This window comes from Podarcis bocagei, assembly GCF_964188305.1.
Source record: "Podarcis bocagei genome assembly, chromosome: Z".
NCBI classification, from domain to species: domain Eukaryota; kingdom Metazoa; phylum Chordata; class Lepidosauria; order Squamata; family Lacertidae; genus Podarcis; species Podarcis bocagei.
Window position 1 is genome coordinate 20,154,727 of NC_138140.1, and position 22,748 is coordinate 20,177,474.

A 22,748-nucleotide genomic window follows, 5' to 3' on the forward strand; every position below is an offset into this window, starting at 1 on the left:
GGTGAGGTGTAATTCAAGCTGTTGAATGCAAATCTGGAAGCATTCAATCTTTCTTTCTTAAAATAGTGAATAATTCACAGTCTACTATGGGACCTTCCAGCACTGTCTCCTTATCTGTGCTGGATGTTACAAATCTTGTAAAGGCGCCTTTATGCAATCTGTAATTTTATGGCCATTGTTCCTGATGCTGGGGGGGGGATGTTAAAACTCTGCCTCTGTTGTAGCTAAAACACCCCCTTGTCTTTGCAGTGTATTGCCAGAATTTTGCCCCAAGTTTCAAGGAGAGTGAGATGAACGTCATCGCAGCTGACATGTGCACTAATGCCCGCCGGGTGCGGAAGCGGTGGCTGCCGAAGATCAAATCCATGTTGCCAGAGGGTATGGAGATGTATCGCTCCGTCATGGGCTCCACTACCAGCAGTATCTCCCTGGACCCTGAATTCCAGCCTTCCGCTGCTCAGATGTTCGAACAGCGGATCTACGCGGAGCGGAGGGGGGATTCAGGAACCATTGTGGCACTGAGAACTAACACGGTCACTGTGGATCAGAGCAACAGATCCAGCCAGCTGTTTGAGCCGAATGAGCAGGGGGAAGGGGCCAGTTCTGTCATCCAGGAGTCTGCTGGCCCAGAAGCAATGGCTTTGGAGAGCCACAGCACCACACCGCCTTTCGAACAGGGCCCATCTGGGTCCACTAGCCGGCCGGAGACTCCGGCAAGACGACCGGAAGGCCCCTACGGAGGAGGAGGAGGAGGGACTTTGTGAAAGAGCCAGGATCATGCTGGGCTTGACCAACGAGGGATCTCTAATACTAAAGCTGCTTGCATGCATTATTAATACAGAAAAAAGAGAAATGTGATCAAACCATTTACCTACTGAACTGCTACTGTTGCCTGAGAAAAATGTGATTTTTATTCTGCTTGTGTTTAAGATGGATGAAGGAAATATCACATTCGTTATACTGTAAGCAACTCTAGGCCTAAGGCAACCTACTTACGGAAAACGGAAATGAAACAAACCCCAGGCTCCTTTAAAATCAAAAATCCTGAGGTTTGTCTAGAAGGCAGTAGGATTTTGTTTCAAAAGAGCTAAGTGATATTCCTCTCCCCCATTCATCCTCCTCCTCCTCCACCACCATCCTCAGCCCTCCTCTTCCTCTTCCTCCTCCTTGTGATGGGGCATGTACAGAGAGGGGAGGGGGCAAGGAGCTGATGGAGGATGAGGAGGAGGCCTTGCTGGGGTTGGCTGCTGTAGGGTGAGGTTTTGGTTTGGTTGCTGCACAATTCCATTGCTTGGACCTTTTGTTTGACTTATGGACAGGGAGGATTTTTTTCAGGCACAATCCACTAGGAATATATCCTGTGCAGGTACTGTTGGGACAAAGGGACATTTTTGCCTGGAAACTCCACCGGTGGCCAGTGCTCAGGATATTTGCTGGATGGAAAGCCTTAATTGCCCTTTTTCTTCCCTTGATGGTGGCCCCTGCCTGGTAGTGGCACCAGGGCACCACACTTTCCTTTGTGTCCCCCTCAGGCAATAGCTTCCCCCAGAGTTTCTTTTCTTTTCTTTTCTTTCTTTTCTTTCTTTTTTTTTTTTTTTGGAAGGTGAGCGCAGGGCTCTTTCTGGCACAGCTTCTGAAATGATTTGAATCAGGTTGGGCACATGACACCATTTGTGGGTGTCATGGATTTCGTCCTGAGGAGTATTGTGGGTGTGTGGCTGCACAAAACATTCCAGAATGACTCCCATGATACTATTTGGCCTGCTCTTAGATACAGGGGTATCTTTGAGCTTCATTTTGTTTAATGCTGAAATTTTGCTGGCAGAGATGGTGAAAGGCAAAAGCTGCTTGGGCTGGGCAGAGGTGCCCCCCAGGGGGCTAATACTGAGGGCCTCACTCTATCCTGATGCATCTCATGGGACCGGGGAGGGAGGTTATTGTTAGCATTGAGTGGTGTGTTGATGGAGGTGGAATATGGTAAGGCTCTACTGGGCCAGAGTGTGGGCTGCAGTTGCTGTTCTTGGCATTTCTGAAGGCATTTCTGAAGGAGCAGACAGGGAAGAGAAAAGAGATCAGAGGGAGAGGTGAGAAGGGAGTCACTAACTTGAGAGTTTTGTGGCACACTTGGCCAGAATGGATGTCTTTGGTGGCTGTCCAACCCTACCCAAAACCCTATTGTTCCTTTTTAGGATCTGTGTTTTCCTATTTGATCCCACTCTTTTTTTTTTTTTTTTTTTTTTGAGAAGGCTCATGTAAAATATAAGAACAAGTTTTTCAGTTCTGATGGCTTGAGCTGCTTTGTCTGGTAGGGTGTTTCTTAGAGGGGTACAGCTCAACTTTCACATCTGAAAGGTGTTGGGTGCAGAGCGAACTTTGGCCAAAGGAGAACCAGCATGTGTGCAAGAGGCAGAGCAGGTTGGAGTGGGATCTGGGCTGGGGAAGCAGGCAGGCAGCCTAGCTTGCTTTTTGGGTGGTTGTGTGTCAGGGGGAGAGCAGCCTCATTTTTGCTGCACTCAGCACCTCCCCCTAATATATGTCAGACAGGCGTGGCAGAGGAGAGAGTAGGGGGAAGCCACCATGGCCCGACTGGGCTATTTCATAAATGGAAGGGCAAAGAGGCCCCTTCTCTGGTCTCTGGTTGGATGGCCGTTGCTGGGAGTTGCCTAGATTACCCTTGGGGGCCTCTTTCCTCTTCACAGTTCTGTAAGGGAAAGGTGCTTTTGCTCTGGGATCTGCCCCTTTTCCAACTCCAAAATGGGTCCTTGGCAGCCATCCCCTTAGCTGTTCTAGAATGGTTTATCCCAAGATTCAGTCACCTTGATTGAAACACAGGAGTTACTGGAAGGCCCCCACCTGGTATGTAAGAGGAGATGCTTCACCATGAAGGGTGTGCTGCTTAGGAATCTCTCCCCATTCCTAGCCCAAACCCTCCTTGATGTAAGGGTTTGTCTCTGCTTTTCTAGGCAGGATCCCTGTGTGGGTTTCTGGGAAGGGACCACAAAGAGCAGGCTCTTGAGGGGGGAGGGGAGACAGAGTTTGGGGGGATTTTTCAGGTGCAGAAAGCTCAGGACAGTGGGAGCTTCTGAGAGCTCTGCAATGGGTACTTTCTGAGCTCCAGGTGAGGCTCTGTGCTGGAGCCAATGGCATGAGGTGTTGCGGGGGGTATACTTTCTTCCTGGGGGTTCCTCCCTTTGCCATGTGACCACGGAGGCTTTGGAGGGAGTCCTTGCCTTTGGCCAATATTTGAAACTTCATTCTGGGCCCTGAATAAAAAAAACTGTGGTCCCTGATCTGTACCAGTGCCACCCCACAAAGGATTAAAACCAGCTGAGCACTGGTGAAGTGGATAGGTGAGGCCTTGAGGAGGGGGAGAAGCACCAGGAAGCTGAGCCAACTTGTCTCCAGGCTTTTTCTGGCCTGGGATGCCTCTGTAGCTGCAGCTCAATCAGGCCATTGACACCACACCTCCATAATTCTGCATTTGCAGGTGAATGAGAACTTTGTTATCAGAGTGAGCAGTCGAGTAATGATCTGCCCTAGATGGTCCAGTGAGTAGGGGCAGCTCTGTGGGCAGTGACCCCCCCTTCTGTATCTTTCCCTGAGTCAGTGGTAAAGGGGGATTGGGTCCATGAAATATGATGGTATCAAACTGAAAGGATTACTGCCTTTCTTACCTTGGGTCATTTCCTCTTCCAATTGGATACCCTACCCAAAATAATGGTGGTACAAAGTGCATCCAGGAGCTGTTCCACCCGCCCCTGGCCCCATGATGAAATGACCAGAACATAAAGAAAATACTTGAATGGCTTAGAAAAGAATCCGAAGAGAGTGTCGCATTGCACAGTTAAGATATATTTTTATACCGAGCACAATTTCATGTACATTTTTATTTGGGGTTTCTTTGTTTGTTTTTACTTTCTAGTAAAAGAGAGAGAGAGAGAGAGCTTTAGGTAAACTTGAAAAAATGTGAATGGTTTGTTTTTGGGGAGGGGGGCCTTCCTTGTCTTCTTGATGAGAATGAGCATTTGCACTAAACCAGATCCGCATGTGGAGGCTTAAGGGCAGATTTCCAAGACGTATCTGTGGATCGTGATTGTCTCCTCCCTGGTGGGAAGGAAGAATGTCGCAAAATAAAAGAATGTAAAGTGAGAATGAAGCCCAGAATGATCGGGATTTCCTGAGTGCCTTAGCCCTTTTTGGATCACTTGTTTTCCATGCGGAGGGGACAGAGAGGGGGGGAAATGCCAGATCAGAAGGAATGCCCCCCGCCCCGATTTCCCCCTCTTTGTTTACAATAATGCTAGAAATGTCACGAGAGTGTCTGGGAGTTGCTTTCTGACTGTGATGATGCATAATGTGAAATGGAAACGGCATCCCTCTAGATCTTAAAAATAAAATAAAAATGGAAGCAGAAGTATTTATGGTATGTCTGCACCTCTATTCTTAATGCTTGACTGTTAGCAATATTACATGTGTATATTATATATATATATATATATATATATTAAAAGTTATATCAAGCACCTTTTTAAAGAGAGAGAAAACCGAGTGAATTTAGTGGTTGCCACATCATAGTATAAGAATTGAACCAACATTCCCACCCCTCCTTTTCTGCAATGGAAACATCCCCAGATTGCAGTTGCTTTGTAAATTAGCCTGGCTTCTCCAAGGTTTCTTTACCTAACCCTTGCTCAGAAGTGTGCAATTCCAGGTTTTTTTTTTCACTCTAAACCAAAATTTGGAGCCAAAAACAAGACTCAGATTTTTTTTCTCCAGAAATCTGATCTCATTGCAAAGGTGAGACCATGTTAAGCCATAAGTCCTGTCCTTTTGTCTGCTCTGAGACTTCCCTGACAGTTATTCTCTTCTTGCTCCAACTGAAATGGCCACTAATTCAACCCTCAAGTTGCCAGAGATGTTTGGCTGTTCCCCACTTTTTCTTACCTGTCCTGGGAATCCAGTTTGGAAATGGGTTTTGCTTAATTTGAAGAAATTCTTCTTTCTCATTTTAATTAAGTGCTGGAAAGCATCATGGCTAGAAAGTTTAGCTTTTTTTGTAGGATGCTGATTTGCCAGGGTGGATAAAAGGTTGTGACTGTTTTCTCACCTGGTGTGGCAACCTTTCCTGGTACTTCCCATCACTGAGGAATTGGGACCCTCTTGGTGACTTCTCTTTCCTGCATCTTCTTCCTTGCAGCATTAAATGCAAAGAGGAAAAGCAAATTGCTGCCATCCCCACCTGACAGGGCAGGAGAAGGGGGAGTCCTAAAAAGGGCACAGCCGTTTGGGCATGGTGCTCTCCGGGGGAAAGGTGCCCGGGGGAGACGGGCTGCTTTACATGTAATCATCTTTGCCTGAGAAGAGGCCCTCTCTGTGATGTTGTCTTCCCTGAGCAGCAGAGTTTTCACAGCTGTCCAAATGATGCAGCCTGTGATATGTGCTGTGCATTTTGACCATATCTCCTGTGGGCATTAAGGGATCCCTAACCAGTCTTAAAGGGCCAGGCCTTTCAGTGTCACTGTTACAGTGCTGCTGTGGCTGCCCATGGAGGGTTGTGGTCAATTCACTGGGTGCCCACCTTGGAGCAGGGCAATCTGTGCCTCTGCCAAAGCTGGCATGAGAGGAGGGAAAGAGGGATCCCATGTGTTGTCCTTGCTGAAGAACTTACAATCTTCTGTTTCTTCCAAACGTCCTTTTTGCACTTTTATGTCTGAGGTGGAGGGGAGGGAGCCCAACCTTGCAATACTATTTTTAAGACTCAAAAATGATAAAGTCATAGCTAAGCAAGAAAATGTATAAATATGTTTAACTTGAACCTTTGGATTGCACTTGATTCAGATTGTGTGCAGATCCTTTTGAACTGCCTGAGAGAAAAGTCTTAAGAGAGCAAAAGGGTTTCTCTTGGAGTCTTTATCAAGAGTACCCAGTAGTACTGTAACTCATGACTGTTAAAAATAAATGAAAAGTTAAAAATCCCAGCGCTAATAGGGGAGATTTTGAAGTGCTTTGGAGTTGTTTCAGCCACGCAAAGTTTTGTTTATTCTCTTTGTTATTTATGTGCCATCCCTCAGCTTGAGACTGTTACAGCCATGGCTAACACTATAGATTCAGAACAGTGTCAGGTGGCTGGGCGGGGGCGGGGGTAACGTGGGGAAGTGGCTTCAAGATGTCTCTTCTTCACAAGCCCCCTTCCAAGAGTTCAAAGTATGGTTGTAGCGCTTTTCATATAATGAAAAATCCATGGAAAAATGTGATCATTAATGATGAAAATGCTTTGTAAACTTCACATTTACAAAATAATAAAGTAAATAAAACCATGTGTCTCTTGTTTCTGCTACCCTGCTCCCTCATCCATCATTTCTGGAGTACAGTGGGGGTAAGAAGGGGCTGAGGTAGGGTGGGGCATAGAATGATTCTGGTTTCCTATAAATCTGGTCCTGTCCCCTACATTTTACTGCAATACGGCGCCTGTGAGTATAAGCCCTCTGAATTGTGTTATGTGCCGTTTATTGACAGATAAATAGGTTGTGTTCATATGTAAGTATTGAGGCACAATTGAATCTTCAAAAAAGGGTTATTCCTCATCACTTCTGGGGGTGGCCATGAAATTCCTGTTTTGGAGCTCTGTTTGCTTTTAAGACGGGTGAAAATGCAAGGCAAGTGGGGGAAGAAATAGTGTTTTGCTCAGATAAAGGGGGACTCATTCTACAGAGGAGTTGTGCGGGTGTAGCTGAGACTGCTGAGCTTTTCAGACACCATCTTGGTTGTGAGTCTTGGGGGACCTGCTCCCTGACTTTCAGATCTTTTCCACCTTGCCTAGGAGGGCTGGGCCCTGACTGACTGCAGCTTTGAAAGCTTGAGGCAGCTGAACAGACCTTTAGGTCGGGGTATTGTTTAGCTGGTTTCAGTTCTGTTATTTCCCCATTTGTAAAAAATGTTTTAAATTGTTATTAATTCTTTTACCTTGTATGCTTCTAAATCTGAGCTTTTTATGGGATGTGCCTCAGAAAAGAGGAGCTGGAGACAGCAGGAGAGGTCCCAATCACAGTGGTTCAGGGTAGGGGGAGGTATGGTGTGAGAGGTGGGGCAGGCCAGGTAAGGGGCACATGGCACAGACAGATGGTGGCTGTGCCGTGTGCCAGTCCCATCTCCAACCTGGGGAATTGGCTTGAAATCAAGCTTCTTGAAGAAAAGTTGAGTGCTTATGCCAGCAAGCCCCACTTTTGACAGGAAGCCACATCTTCCCTTGCCCCACACATATTAGGAGTAGGACAGGTGGGCACTACTGGCAGGGGAACATGGTCTTGTGGGCCAAGTAAGGGGCCCTGACAGACCTAACTCGAGCAGCTGCTTTTCCTTTCAAAGGCCCTGAGGTTAGTCTCTGTCATTGCCACTTAAAAATGGTCAAGTAATAAGTCATGGAGTGACAACTCTGCCAGCCAGCCAGTTCTCAACGCTCGGAAAAGCTCAGAGGTGGAGTATCTGTTTTGTTTGCAAAAGGCCCTGCATTTGGTTCCTGGATTCTCCAAATAAGGCCTGGACCAGGCCCCTTTCTGAAGCTTAGAGAGCCCCTGGATATTAGTGCAGGCCATTTGAGAACTTTGGTCTCTGGAGCCCAATGTGTGTTGCTTTACTTATTTCAAAACATGGTATGCTATCCCTGCTGCATGTGGGAATGGTGGAATGGTGTGGGTGGGTGGCTCGTATTCTGAATCCTAGAGTTCTGCCCCCGGCATCCAATCCTGATGATATCACTGATACACAGTCTTATCAATATGATGTATGCCAGCTAGGATTTTCACTGAGCAGGGCAAAGATGAGCTGTATTGGGGGGGGGGCAGTTCACTCTTACAGCAACTAAGGACCTAAATTGGAGCTTAGGTACCCTGTTGTATCAAAACATAGTAAGAAAGGATGTTTTCATCACAGCTGTTAGTGCATGAGACTATAGCCACGTAAAAGTGCCACCTAAAGGATCCATGGCTGGTTTGAGCTTTTCTCTTCCAGCCCATTTCCGAGGCCAGTGTTCAACATCAAGCATGATAGCTGCAGTAACTGTCAGTTTACTGCCTGTTTACCTAGGCAAATTGACCATTAAAATGCTGCAAAGTTGCATTTTCCTCTAGTTACCTAAAATATATATAAAGCAATTGCTCCCAAACCACAGCCATTTAATTTCTTTCCTATGGATAGGAGGGGCCCCCTAAACCATTGTAATGTAGAATAATAAAACTTCCTACTGTGTTATAGAAGCCATTTCCAAACTGATTTATTCTAAATGAGTTGTTATAATCAGACTTTCCTTTTTCTTGCAGGCATCAGTGTTTTAGGAAAGCCAAAGCCCAGATGCTCCCATACTTCACACTGATTAATCAATGCCATTTCCCAAATGAGGTCTTTGGCTTGCAGTATTGTCAGTAGGGGATGGATGGTGGTCGGTTGAAGGAATAAGAAATAGGAATGAATTATTTGCTGCTTCATGACACAGTTCCTAGAGTGAAGGAGCCTTTCCAGAAGGAGGCAGCACCAGAGCAAATGCAAAGCTGGAAAAACTGCCTGAGAACAAGCGTGAGGAAGGGGCTGCTGTTTTGGCCTCCCCACCCCAATTGGCAACTTTTTGCATTTTTAAAAAACCCCAACTGTGTGAATATTTGGTTGTTTTTTTTTTTTCCTTTTGGGACTGTGGAACTGTCCCCTAATTGGTGCTGAACAACTGCAGCTACAACTGCTGGTTTGGTGGAATCATGGAACTGGTTACCCATCCTGTTTAATGCCAAATGTGTAGACTGGGAAATGTTGGTTGTTATTATTATTATTTAATTAACTCACCTACATTTTTCCATGTACCTTTCCCTGCTGTTGAAGTGGAGAGAACTCTCTTAAATAAATAAGTGCCCCTACCTTAGAAACACTGCCTAGTGCAGCTCTTCCTCGTAGCCATGGAGCTTTATCTTATTTCCTTTACTGCTGGATTTGCCTGGGAGAAGTGTGAAATCTAAAATGTGTGGGTCCCTTAAATCATATTCATTAAAATCTGGCATAATACTTTTATCCCTGGCCACCGGCCATACTGGCTGCAGGGTCTGAGAAGAGCTAAGAGTCCATCAACATTTGTAGAGCTGTAATAATAATAATAATAATAATAATAATAATAATAATAATAAAACAACTTTATTTATATCCCACCCTCCCCAGCCGAAGCCGGGCTCAGGGTGGCTAACAACAATAAAATAGTACAACATAGATATTCCCTAGCCCTGGGTCACAGGGAAACTCAATCTCTTGGTTTCTTAGCACAGGGGATCACTTCTTCCCACCCTGCCATCTCATCTGTGGCAATTGCAACAGCAGTGTACAGAATGGTGGCACTCAAGTGTGATGACTTAATGCTTCCCCACATCATTTTCATAGAATCATAGCTGTGGAGTTGGAAGGGACCTCAAGGATCACCTAATGCAGGCACCCAAAAACTCAGCCCTCCAGATGTTTTGGGACTACAGTTCCCATCGTCCCTGACCATTGGTCCTGTTAGCTAGGGATGATGGGAGTTGTAGCCCCAAAACATCTAGATGGCCGAGTTTGGGGATGCCTGACCTAATGCAACCACCTGCAATGCAGGAATCACAGCTAAAGCATCCCTGACAAATGGCCATTCAACCTCTGTTTAGAAACCACCAATGAAGGGGAGTCCACCCCCTTCCTAGGAAATCCTTTCCATTGTCAAAGAGCTCTTACCATCAGAAAGTTCTTCCTTAATGTTTAATCAGAATCAGTTGTGTGCTGTAAGCTCGGGCTGTACATATATTCTGTTAATTGTAAAAACTGTTCTGGAATAGAGGCAGGGCTTCTCCTTCACTTCTTGTCCTCTTCTTCATGGAAGAGTCCACAAACTGGTTTCTAGGGGAGAGAAGGAGAGGTATTTAAAGTTTACTGACATATTTGGTAGAATGCAGGAAGTCATAAAAAAGAAGTCGTTGTTTGGGAAGCAGCTCTTGAGAGGTGGTACTAATGAACCACATCTCCCAAATCTCTTTTTGAAAACAAAAACGGCAAGAAGTGATCAGGGAAATTTGTGGGCTTAAGGTGGTTCCCAGGAAATTTGTAGGAGAAGCAAAATAATCTGGGTATTGTGGGAAGGCATATATTATCAGCAACTGATTTTATCCCATATTGTGTTTTTTTTCTTTGTGTTAGCTGTCCTTGCAGGCTGAAGGTGTGGGGTAAAATTTATGGGGGAAATTGAAATAAAAACCCAGTTGCACAGTTAACAGCATAACAAAATAATGGTTGACTTCCCAATACTAAAGAAAATTGTTTTACTACAGTTAAACATTCAACAGGGCAATGAATTTGCCCAGTGTGGGAATTGCTGATGGACTCAGTTGGGGCCCCCTGAGAAAAAGGGAGGGGAGCTTTATGATAAGGGTGAGGAGCACCTGCGAGCCTCCAAATGTGGCTGCTCTTTGTAGCCCCCATCAGCAATGGCTAGTGTGGCTAGGGGGAAGGGGCGAGGGGATTGGTCAGCCTCCCACAACCACTGGAGGGCCAGAGATCCCATCCTGCCCTCCACTCTTCTAACTTTCCCTTACCAGGCAGGAAAAAGCAAATCAAAGCTACATTCACATTATGCACTGAAAACGTTAAGAGACCACTTTAAAGAGCCATGGCTCCCCCCAAACCAAGATTTTTGGGAACTGTAGTTCGGGAGTTAGGATATCTTCCCCCTTCCCAGGGTTGCAAATTGCAGAGTGGTTTAGCAATCAATCCCTTTTCGCAAGGAACTCCGGGAATTGTAGCTGTAGAGCCTCCTAACCATCCTCAGCATCTTAAACAAATTAAAGTTCCTAGTACAGTATTCTTTTCTTTTTCGGGGGAGGGGGAAGCAGAACCACGATTGGTTTAAACTTTAAAGCAATATGAAAACCAGTTTAACGCATGTCATGGATGTACTCCAAAGGCCCAGCAGGCCTCGGACCTTTCCTCTCCGTTGCTAGGTAACCGCTTCCCGGCTCGCACTTCCGCCTTGGAGGCTGCGGCGGATTGGCGCCCTTCGATGATGCCATCGGCCCGCGCGACTCTTTCCTCGCCGCTGGCTCAAAGTAAGGAAGGCAAGAAGACGGAGCGGACGAGAGTCAGCTAAGTCGTGGTGCCGCCGCCGCTCGTCCTTCCCTCTCCTGAGAGTGTGAGGCGGGAGGATCCCGATAATGCTTGGAGGCGGGGCGGTCCCGACGGCGATGGTGTTTCAGCCCCTTGAGGGAGTTCAGGGCGCTGCACGTGGACCCGCTGCCCTCCTCCCCGTAGTGATAATCCCCACAACAGCCCTGCGGAGTAGGCTGGGCGGATTCGTTGGGGCTTGCCCGGCTTCTGCCTGCCGCGCCCCATTCTCCCCCCCTCACCCCCCACGCAGCCAAACAAACGGGTGAATGGATGACCGGCCCTTTGGGCAGCCTGGAAGAATTGAGGCCGCCTGCCTTTTGCACGGCAAAAATGCCCCTGCCTGGCGACTGCTGATGACTGAGCTGCTCTGTGGGTCAGCTTCCCAGTGCACCGTCCATGGGGTCACCAGAGCACCAGCCATGCTCCTGCTGTTGCTGAGTTTCCTTCCTTTGCCTTGTTCGCCCGTGTGAATGTCGGGCTTAAGGAAGGCCCTGCAGAGGGTGGCAGGAAGCATCTCTGGTTTGGTTAGTGGTAGAGCGTGGTCTGCAGGTAGCATCTCCTCCAGGTAGGGCTGGAATCTTGCCTGAAGCCCTGGAGAACTGCCAGTCCATGCAGGTGGGCAAGACAGGTCAATGGTCTGACCCTGTATTGGCCACCTTCCTATGTGTGATAGCTGACAGAGAAGCACGAGACATCGTTTAGGTAAAATTTTTAGGTAAATTCAGATGGAAGACCTTTGTAGGAATAGACGGTGCTTTTTTATAGGGGTACTCAAGAGTACGCAGTACTGGCACCATTTTTTTCTAGAAGAAAAGCATTGGTTAAAAGTGTGGCACTTACTGTAACAACATGGTAAGTACCAGCTTTACATAAAAGGTATAAGAGATTTTAGACTGATGTCTGTGTTTCATAGTGGCAGGCAGGGCCTATCCTGTGGAAGCAAAGTAGCTTCAGAAATTGTGCTCAGCTGTGATGTCTGGAAGAAAGGATACCCTATGTTTGAAAGTTGTTACGATTTCATAGAATCTGTGTGCTCTATCCCAACAGCATTCATTTCACAATTTAAAAATAGGGAAATGCTACCAGTGCCGTGCCATTTCATGTACTCTTTGCTGCTGCTGCTGCTGCTGCTGCTGCTGCTGCTGCTGCTGCTGTCTGGGCCCCATCCTTGGCAGGTGGTGGCTGTATGTTGAACAAGCCACAGCTAGACCCATTTGCAGCAGTTGAGAATTCAAATCAAGTTGTGGCTACATGTGAGACTTAGAGGGACTGACTCCAAAACAGATCTCCCTGTCAACTTCGTGAAGCATCCTATTTCATCCCTGAGCTTGCAGCAAATGCATGTTAATGCTAAGCCACTGTGGCTTTAGCAAGCATCTCTGCCCATGTGAATGGTTAATAATATTGTTAATATTAATATTGTCTGTAGTGTCAGGAAAGCCCCAGGAAGGCCCGGAAGACTTTCTTGGGAGCAGTGGGAGCTGTGCTTACAATTCTCTGAAATGGTGCAAGCATTTTCTAGCACAGCCATCAATAATGGCATGAATATGTATGATGTTGCATTAAAATGATGCCCATGAATAAATTAAGCATAGGCAGATGACTTATGAAGGAAATTGTATCAAACTGTAGCAATTGTTAGGCATATTTCTTCCTTGGAGACTTTTGTTTTCTTGGAAGTTCTCAGGTTTCTCTTTGGGAAGAACTTTCCATTACCGGAGGGAGGGGTTCACCACTAAAAAGGTCTTTTCTGCAGGAATCACCTTTGTTTCTAAGGACACCTACATCATAAGACGGGACACAGGTGGCACTGTGGGTTAAACCACAGAGCCTAGGGCTTGCCAATCAGAGGGTCGGCGGTTCAAATCCCTGCAACGGGGTGAGCTCCCATTGCTCTGTCCCTGCTCCTGCCAACCTAGCAGTTCGAAATCATGAAGTGCAAGTAGATGAATAGGTACCGCTCCAGTGGGAAGGTAAATGGCATTTCCGTGAGCTGCTCTGGTTCGCCAGAAGCGGCTTAGTCATGCTGGCCACATGACCCGGAAGCTGTACGCCGGCTCCCTCGGCCAATAAAGCGAAATGAGCGCTGCAAACCCAGAGTCGTCCGCGACTGGACCTAATGGTCAGGGCTCCCTTTACCTTTACATCATAAGACCAGGCCAGCTTCTCAGATTAGAAGCCACAGTCACAGAGTAGCAAGGACACATGCTCAGCCAGAGGAACCCCAGCAGTCCAGCTGATGTAGCTGTGATTCCTGCATTGCAGGGGGTTGGACTAGATGGCTCTTTGAATCACTTGCAACACTATAGTTCTGATTCTGTGACTCCTAACTGCACTGAGAACATTTTAAGCTACTTGCTGCTATGCAAAGGTTAACTGGTTGCTGCAGCATTTAGAAATATAGTGGTGGAGAGGAGACTAACGGAGTAGACTGTTTGCAGGCTGTAAATGAATAACTGATTCATTGGTGGTAGTAAATGAGCCTTGATCTGATTTTAAGTGCACTGACAGTAGAATTTATTTTGCATTTAATTGCTTTCTTAAGCCGCTGAGGATGAGGTGGTTTTTAACCAAAAAATTACATAGGTTCCCACCAAATCATCTCAAATGGGCAGAAGACTCAATTATATTTATTGGGTTAAAAAAAAGCAAGCAAGCCCATAGTATATAACTGGAATTGGTAGGGGTTTTTTGTCATTTTTACCATAGGTTATATCGCCTCTTTCTCTTCCCACTTCCCATTTTTCAGCAATGGAAGGACAGTAGCTGTGATTCCCATGCCATATAAACCATCTTGATTCGTTATTAAATTCTTTTTATTAATCTAAAGCACTACAAAGAATTTGAATGGCTAAATCAGGTGCTCAATAGTCATTTCCTCTCTGCTGTAGCACTATAAATATGAGACTCATTTACGAGCCTGAGATGCCAGATGAGAAGGGTTCTGTCGGTCTTCATCTTTATTGCTTTGTGTTACGGCAAAATGGGGAAGAGGGTCCCCCCCCCCCCGATAAAACATGCCATAATGCACACTCTCTTTCTAGGTTCTTAAGTAAAATGCAAGCCCCCTCAGAAAGCTCCCTACCTCCTCGTGGCATTGGGGAAAACAAGACCTGTCCTTTGTGGGGTTCGGTTGCTGAAAATGGGATCTGGGCAGGAACAGCACAGTCTATTAAGCTGTTTTTAAAATACTTTGAGAGTTAGTCCATCCATGCAGGGACTCCTGAGATTCTGTTCCATAAAGAGGGAGAAGAGGCAGTGCAAAATAGATTCCCCTCTAATAGCCAGCTCAGGTGGTTGGAGGCCAAGAGGAATAGAGCACCAGGTTGAAGAGGAAAGTATCCACATGCCGAAGTAAGCTGCAAGACATGCAATGGAAAAAAGGAGGCATTGAGGATGGGCCGAAATTCCTGTTTGAAATCCTTACACAATGTGCTAGCAACCTGGGGGGAGGCCATAAGGGCCTGGGGTGCTGTGCAAGAGCTGAACTCTTCTCAGGGGATGAAGATACACTGCACCCTTTTTGTTGCAGGACCCCTTTCTGCTCATAGTGACACTGACTTTCCCAGTCCAGCTCAGAGTAACTGAGCCTATAGCATCTATCTGTTTATTTAAATTTATGCCACTTGATTGCTTTAAACAAAACAAAAAGCAGTTACCAAAAAGATAAAACATTAAAATCCAGGAAAAAAACACAACAATACTTTAAAACATACAAAAGTTAAAATACAAAAACAGATTAAAATTCACATCAGCTTTCTAAGCATATGGACAGGCTTATCAAAACAGGAATTCTTTTAGCAGTCACCAAAGGAATACCGGGAAAGCACCTGCTCGATATTAAGATACAGGGAGTTCCAAAGTACAGGTGCTTCCACACTAAATGAATGAGTTCTTACAAATGCAGACTGGGTATGGAATTCTGTTCACGGGTGGGAATCACGAGGGTCCTCTAGTCCGACATGCTGCAATGCAAGGATCTTTTGCCCGATGTGGGGCTCAAACCCATCACCCTCAGATGTCTCATGTTCTATGAACTAAGTTATCTCAGCGGAACAGACTCCCTTGGAAGGTGATGGTCTCTAGTTCACTGGGGGATTTTAATCCGAAATTGAGTGGCCACCTGTCAGGGATGCTTTAGCTACAATTCCTGCATTGCAGGGGGTTGGACTAAATCAGTGTTTCCCAACTGGGGCCATACGGCCCCCTGGGAGCCCCCAGGATATTCCAAGGGGGCCACAGGTGAAAATCCCGTAAATGGGGGTGGGGCACAGCACAAGGCTAGCGGGCCACAGAGGGAAATGAGAAGTAAAGGGGGAAATCTTTTTTTAAAAAAATAATAATCCTGATTGACTGGCTATCTGCTTGGCCAATCACAAGTTGGCAAGAGGGTGGCCAACCAGGTCCTAATGCTCCTTTTTGCCGCATGGGCTTCCTTGGAGCAGTCCTGGTTTGTTTCTGGAGGGAGAGTGTGATTACTGAGCCTCCCATTTTGACCAGTAGAGCCTGCTGTCCAGAACCCCCAGGTCAAGTGAGTGCAGTGGTGGGGCAGCAATTGATATGGCTGGGCAAGCCAGAGCTGCTTGTTGGTGCTTCCAGTGCTGGATGCAGTGGCAGCCTGGGCCTGACTCTGCAAGGTGCAGGGTGCAATCCACCCCAGCACCTAGTGGATCAGGGCCTTCGGATGTTGCCAAGTGACGCAGGGCCCGTCGGCCTGGCTCTGCAAGGCACCCGGTGAAATCCACCCCAGTGCCTAGCTGAGTGGGGTTATCTGGTGTTTCTGACTTGCATCTAGTAAATAACCAAGTCTACTCAAAAGAAAGCCACACCGAGTTCAGTGGGCCTTACTCCCAGGTAAGGGTGTGGGGGGCTATAGTGTTTTATCTAGGCAGCCAGGGCTTCTCTGAATGACAAGAGCTTTTTGCACCAAGTCAGCAAGGACCACTTTCTTTTTAAGATTCTCCCATATATACAGAACTCCCTGTGCACCATTTGGACTGTATCTGTAGGTTTCCACCTCTGTGTCAAATAACTAGGGTCAATTAAGTATTGTTTACTTTTTTAATACATAGAAGATGGATCTCCCTCAGGAGGTTCTGGACTCAACTTCCTTGGTGGTTTCTAAGCAGAGGTTGGATGGGCATCTGTCATGGATGCTTTAGCAGAGTTTGCTACATTGTAGGGGGTTGCACTAGAAAGATGATTCTATGTTTTTCTGTTTCAACAATGTTTCATTTTGTTTCTATCATTTTATGTAATTGTATTTTGTATAAACTATAAAAAATATAAATATAACATGTTCTATTTACAAACAAAACATTTAAATAGCTAACTTTCTACTAGTAGGATGGAAGGTGGCATGGGTGTAGCCAGGATTTTTGTTAGGGGGGCAGAACCTCAGATTTGTATTGATTTGTTACTTATGGGGGGCAGCTGCTCTCCCCTGCCCCCTTCAGCTATGCCCATGGGGTGGGCCACAGGAAGGAAACCAGGTCGGAAGGGAGCCATGGTCGGAAAAAGGTTGGGGAACACTGGACTAAATAGCCATCAGGATCTCTTCTAGCTCTACAGTTCTGTGATTCTATTCTTCTATGTTCCTTCCAGAGGCAAACCATCTGTTTATACAACTTTTGTACTAGGACAGTAATGCTTTCTTCAGGTATTTTGAGTACATAGGCTTTAAGCATCTAAACCCAATTTTACCCAGTTAGGGCACACAGTTAAGCAAAGTAATGGAGCTGGGTCTGTAAAATACTGGAAATCAAGTGACGCTAGCCACCCCATTAAGGAAACCATCAAGGAATAAACGGCACAGCAATAGGGCTTTATGAATATTTGGAAAAGACAAAAAAGAATTAATTATCTCAGTCCTCAAGATAATTCAAAGCTCAGTGCAAGGGTGGCTAGAGGTTTGCCTGATGAATCTGGGAGGAGGAGGAGGAGGAGGAGGAGGAGGAGGAGGAGGAGGAGGAGAAGAAGAAGAAGAAGAAGAAGAAGAAGAAGAAGAAGAAGAAGAAGAAGAAGAAGAAGAAGAAGAATAATTTATTATTCCCCAGCCACTCTGGGCGGCTTCCAACAAAGATTAAAAATACATTAAAATGTCACACATTAAAAACTTTCCTAAACAGGGCTGCCTTCAGATGTTTTCTATATGTCAGGTAGTTGTTTATCTCTTTGACATCTGACTGGAGGGCGTTCCACAGGGCGGGTGCCACTACTGAGAAGGCCCTCTGCCTGGTTCCCTGTAGATTTGCTTCTCTCAGTGCGAGAACCGCCAGAAGGCCCTTGCTGCTGGACCTCAGTGTCCCGGCAGAACGATGGGGGTGGAGACGCTCCTTCAGGTATACTGGGCTGAGGCCGTCGGAGCATAAACCAATCTGGCAGGTTGCATGGGGGAATGGCTTGTTCCCAGGAAAAACCCTCACCCCCACAAAAAAACCCTTCTCACCCTAGAAACATGGGGAAAGAAGTGTTGCAATGTTGAGGTCACATAACACTGTTTAGCAGCCACATTGCAGCACAGGTGAAAATAGCAACACCACATGCATGCCCCAACCAACAATTTCCAGTGAAGGAAAGTGGTGGAACTGGAGCCCCTTTTCAAACCATCCACAGCATAACTTGTTACCCTTTCCTGCTGCCCTCAAACTTCCTGTGGGGAAAGGGGAGGCCATAAGAATCCCAAGATGAGTCCCCTTCAGGAGTCAGGCTCCAGGTGCTGCCTTGAACTGGTGCTTCTCAACCTGGCAACAAAGTTTTCAGTTCAGATCCCCAAAGCAGGGTGCCAGGAATCAAAATAAAAGTGTCTGGCTTTCTCCCATGGCTGCTGATGTCCCTTTGCTTTCATCAGCCTGGGAAAGGAGTTTTATTTGGCTGGGGAAGAGGGGCGGTCCTGGTCAGGAGCTGGTAGGCTGAATTGATGTCAGGGGAGTCCAGGTGTATTCATCTGACTTCTTATTTTCTGCCTGCCTTGGAGTAGTGTGTCTCTTTGTTTGTGCCCACCCTGTACCTTGCATTGCAAGGGAAGTCAAGTTTGAATGAAATTCATTGCTTTAATTTGAAGTAAATAGGTAAAATGCAATAAAAGAAGTGTGTGTTGCACTTTCCAGTTAAGTATTGTTGCTATTGGGAATCCATCAATCACAGCAGATGTTCTAAGCGGCTGCTACCCCCAAGACCCTCTCATTGCAAGGAGTTGGACTACATGACCCTTGGGGTCCCCTCCAACTCTGTGATTCTATGCGGTGGAGATGATTCAGTCTTTTCTGGCTGGTGCTTCCAGCCCTCCTCTGCCCTCTTGTGGGGCTTTGTCATTTCTAGAGCATCAATAATCCATCACGAAGGATGGCTTTGCTTTTGCCTTTCTGTGCCTTCTAAATCAAATTGTCAAAACCTATTGTGAAAAAACACCTTTGAAATGTTTTCTGTTTCTGGGCGAGAATTGAGACTATGACACGAGTGGGATCCAACCTCCCCACACTCACTTTCTGCGGGTGTTCAGGTCAACCCTCCTTGGAGACACCAGGGAGCAGGGTTAGAAACTCACAGCTAGGTCCCAAATGACTGCTTAAACCAAGGTTGTAGTCACCAAAATGGAATGTTTTGTTGTCATTTTTGGGCAAGATGGCTCTAAAGTCTTATTTTTCTTTTCTTTTTTAAATCATATTTATTGAAATTTCCAAAACTCAAAAAAGAAAAAACAAAAGAAAAAGAAAAAATAAACCTTGACAAATTAAAACCTTACTTTCATTAACATCTTTCCAGGACTCCCCCAACCCCCTCCCTATTGTATTCCCCTTTCATTAATTTAGTTCCACAAGTTCTTACTCCCAATTTAAAACTTATTTTGTTTAACCCACTATTCAATTTAGTAATATAACCACTTTCCCTTTACATTCCACCATCCCTCATCATTAAAAGAAAGTTTTTTCCCCCCAAGGCCCACCCCAATTTCCTTCCACGAATTCCCTTTTTTGATAAACACGTCCAAACAAGGTAAAGAATATAAAAAGATTCAAAAAATAATTGTACACCCTTTGGATTCCAGGTCTCCCCCCCACCCTTCCCCGGTTTCGATTCCCCATGTCCATCAGTCTATCTACTGTCAGCCTGGAGATCTCACGTCCATAGCCAGTTCCACCTTGCCGGTTTTTCCTTTTTTTTTAGTAATGTTTAACTTTAAACGCCCAGTCTTAAAGACGCCCCTAACAGGCCTTTAGTTTTCCTTGGTCTTTCACAATAATATGGCTCCTCCCTTGTTCTTTCCAAGTCGTCATCAGTCCTTTGTTCTTTTTTCTCACTTTCTCAGGTTTCTTTTCCTGTTCCGCTGCAAAAACATTCTAATTCAGAAATTTGATACCTCTACAGAGGTTGTTGTTAGTTGTTAGTTCAGGAACAAAAACTTACGTCCAGTCCCTTCCATTCTTCAATAGATGATTCTATTGTCTCCTTTAATATAAACACCTCTGTAGACAAAATACTGTTTTGTTTTTGCAGCTTTCCCAGAAGATAACAAATCCTGTACGATTCCCAGAGTATTTTTCCACTTACGACCGTTCTTGTAATGTCCCAAAGCCCCTCTAGGGGGATTGTAGTAACTTTGTTTCCTCAAATCCAAAAGTCAAATTGTTATTCCTTATTTTCGACAATTTATATCCAAATTGTAACAAAACTAACCAGTAAAGTCCTCATAGCAAAATCCTCTTTATATTCTCCAACTTTGACAGCTACTTTGACAGCTGTCAAAGTCTCTGTCTCTCTTCGCCAGGCTCTCTCGCGGATCGCCCCGGTTCCCGGGGGGGGGGGGTTGCACTTTCACTCTCACCATCCACTCTTCTCCTCCAGCACAGTTTTTATAATTTCCCATCGTGGAATTAATATTTTTTATGAATAAACAGAAGCAAAGCTCCTTTCTCGACCTTAGTTGCCAAATCCTTGTTTTAAAATGTCTACAATAGGGGGGAGACTGACTTCCTTTTTGGATCTCCCCCGCTCGTGCCAAATCCGAAAAAAATAATAATTTTTTTTTCTCCTTTTAAGTCCGATTTCCAAATTACTCACGGGTTGTTGTTTAAAGTCCAAATTTTCAATAGAAGAAGTCAGCGCTCTCCGCCGAATGGCATGCGGCTTCACTCGGCAGAGAAAGCAGAGGACTCATAGCACCACGCCACCCCCATCCCCCGCTCCGTAGCCTTTAAAAAGGCTCCTTCGCGGGTTGGGGGGCGCTAACGGTTCCGTGCCCGTGGTTTTTGAGGGTCCCCGCGTAAAGTCTTATTTTTCAAATGGTGGGCTGACTTTGATTGATTCTCAGTTAAACATCTGGCTAGTTTTGATGACAATCTTGAGGTAGGTTAAAAGCTCTGAGAACTTAAAGAAGAAAAATTCGCTTCATTCAGGGACAGTTCCTGTATATATTGACCTATTCCAAGCTCTTTTTCTTTTTTTCTTTTTTTCTTTTTTTTATTCATTTTCTATAACCAAACAACAACAAAAAGAAAAAGACAAATAAACAACACACACCAAAGAAAAAAGAAAACATCAACCAACACAAAAAACATAAACAAGCCAGAAGACAAACATTAATTAACAACAAATAACGGTTGACTTCCCTCCATCTCGGTTTTGGGTTATGTAACCTAAATCCATTCTGCAGTTTTTCATTTTACATCGTCTACACACCGCAAGGATTATATTAAACCTACTGTGATTTTTATGTCTCTAGAGTTTGTTTCCATGTATGTTATGAATTTGGTCCAATCGTCAATAAACTTTGTACCTTTTTGCTGTCTAATATTCTGCGTCATTTTTGCCAAATCCATATATTCAAATAATTTAATTTGCCAATCTTTAACGGTCGGGATATTTGGGGTTTTCCAATTTTGTGCTAACAGAATACTGGCAGCTACAGTTGCGTATTGAAACATTATATGATGTTCTTTCTTTCTTTTTAACGAAAGTGTATTTGAGTATTTTTTCCAGTTCGTTGTATATGGATTCCCAAATTTTTTTAACTTCTTCACATTTCCACCACATGTGGTAGAAACTACCTTATTTGGATTTACACTTCCAACACCTTTTATCACCAGTCTTATACATTTTTTGCAATTTCACAGGGGTGATGTACCAACGGTACATCATCTTTTCCATATTTTCTCTAAGGGTAGTACAGGCTGTAAATTTCATTCCTTTAGTCCACAACCTCATCCATTTGTCAAAATCCAAATTATATCCAATGTCTATTGCCCATTTTACCATAACCACCTTGACCTCTTCGTCCTTGGTGTCCCAATCTAATAGCTGATTATACATTTTAGATAGCAGTTTTGCTTTCTATTATCTCTACCCGGAACTTAGATTTTTTCTCATTCATTCCAATCTTTTTATCTTCCTTCCATTAATTTGATGATACTGCAACCATCCTGTTAATTTGCTTTTTAACTCTTCGTATGATCTAATTTTCCATCCTCTTTCCGAATTTACCAGGAGATCTTCATAAGTCAGTCTCTCGCCTTCCATGTTTATTTTTTTAATAGTTAAGATATCAATAGGCGATAGCCACCAGGGGGTATTTTTTTCCAGTAGTTTCCTATTCTTTTTCCATGCTTCTAACAGTGTTCCTCTGATAATGTGGTTTGAGAAGCCTTTATGCACCTTCTCCTTATTCTGCCAGAGATAAGCATGCCAACCAAATCTTAAATCGAAGCCTTCTAAGTCTAGTAGATCTGTATTTTTTAAGGTAATCCATTCTCTAAGCCAGCAAAGGCACGAGGCTTCATAATACAATCTCAAATTTGGGACCGAGAATCCCCCTCTGTCTTTTCTATCCGTTAACAATTTAAATCTAATTATCAGTCTTTTGCCTTGCCATATGAATTTAGAGAGAATTTTCTGCCAGTTTTTGAATATTGCAGTACCTCTAATCACCGGGACATTTTGGAATAAGAATAATAGTTTCGGCAGTATGCACATCTTGATTGCTGCCATTCTACCTGACCAGGAGAGTTTTACAGTGGTGCCCCGCAATACGAATGCCTCGCAAGACAAAAAACTCACTAGACGAAAGGGTTTTCCGTTTTTGCGTTGCTTCACTAGACGAATTTCCCTATGGGCTTGCTTCGCAAGACAAAAACGTCTTGTGCTTTTTTTTTAAAGCCGCTTGAAGAGGTGCAGTTGCGACGGACCGTGCTTTGCAAGACGAAAAACATCGCAAGACGAAAAGACTCGCGGAACGAATTCTTTTCGTCTTGCGAGGCACCACTGTATCCTATTCCAAATATCTGATTCCTTTTGGATTTCCTTCCAGGTATTTATGTAGTTATCAGCCATTAAATTTATATTTTTCATCGTTAGCCACACTCCTAGGTATTTTACCTTTTTTGCTTCTTTGATTCCCGATTGAGATTCTAACTGCCTCCTTAGATCTTCTCCCATGTTCTTAACCATCATTTTAGTTTTAGTTTTGTTTAACTTAAAGCCCACTACTTCCCCAAATTCCTCTAGAAGTAACAGGACTTTGTCAATGCTTTGTTTTGGGTCTTCCACTGATATTACCAAGTCATCAGCGTTCCAAGCTCTTTTTCTTAATGGTGACT

General features: G+C 44.9%; 1 protein-coding gene and 1 long non-coding RNA gene across 8 annotated transcripts in view; one reads left to right on the forward strand and one right to left on the reverse strand.

The window, feature by feature from the left end:
• The window catches only part of NACC2 (NACC family member 2), a 61,555-nt gene extending 55,236 nt beyond the window's left edge, over nt 1-6,319 (forward strand). For all 5 annotated transcript variants that reach the window (XM_081178774.1, XM_081178772.1, XM_081178775.1 and 2 more), the window contains exon 6: nt 250-6,319. In XM_081178774.1, the coding sequence (XP_081034900.1) occupies nt 250-764 (515 nt within the window). In that variant the 3' untranslated portion in view covers nt 765-6,319. The remainder of the gene's footprint in view (nt 1-249) is intronic.
• Nucleotides 5,044-11,884, reverse strand: LOC308578485. Of its 3 annotated transcripts, XR_014003924.1 has the most exons (4): nt 10,580-11,884; nt 9,736-10,537; nt 8,902-9,119; nt 5,044-5,190 (listed from the first exon to the last, which is right to left on the reverse strand). It is a non-coding gene; the product is annotated as an uncharacterized lncRNA (long non-coding RNA). The 3 variants fall into 3 exon arrangements; XR_014003926.1 differs by having other exon boundaries at nt 9,736-11,884; XR_014003925.1 differs by lacking the exon at nt 8,902-9,119 and having other exon boundaries at nt 9,736-11,884.
• Between the last annotated feature and the right edge of the window lie 10,864 nt (nt 11,885-22,748).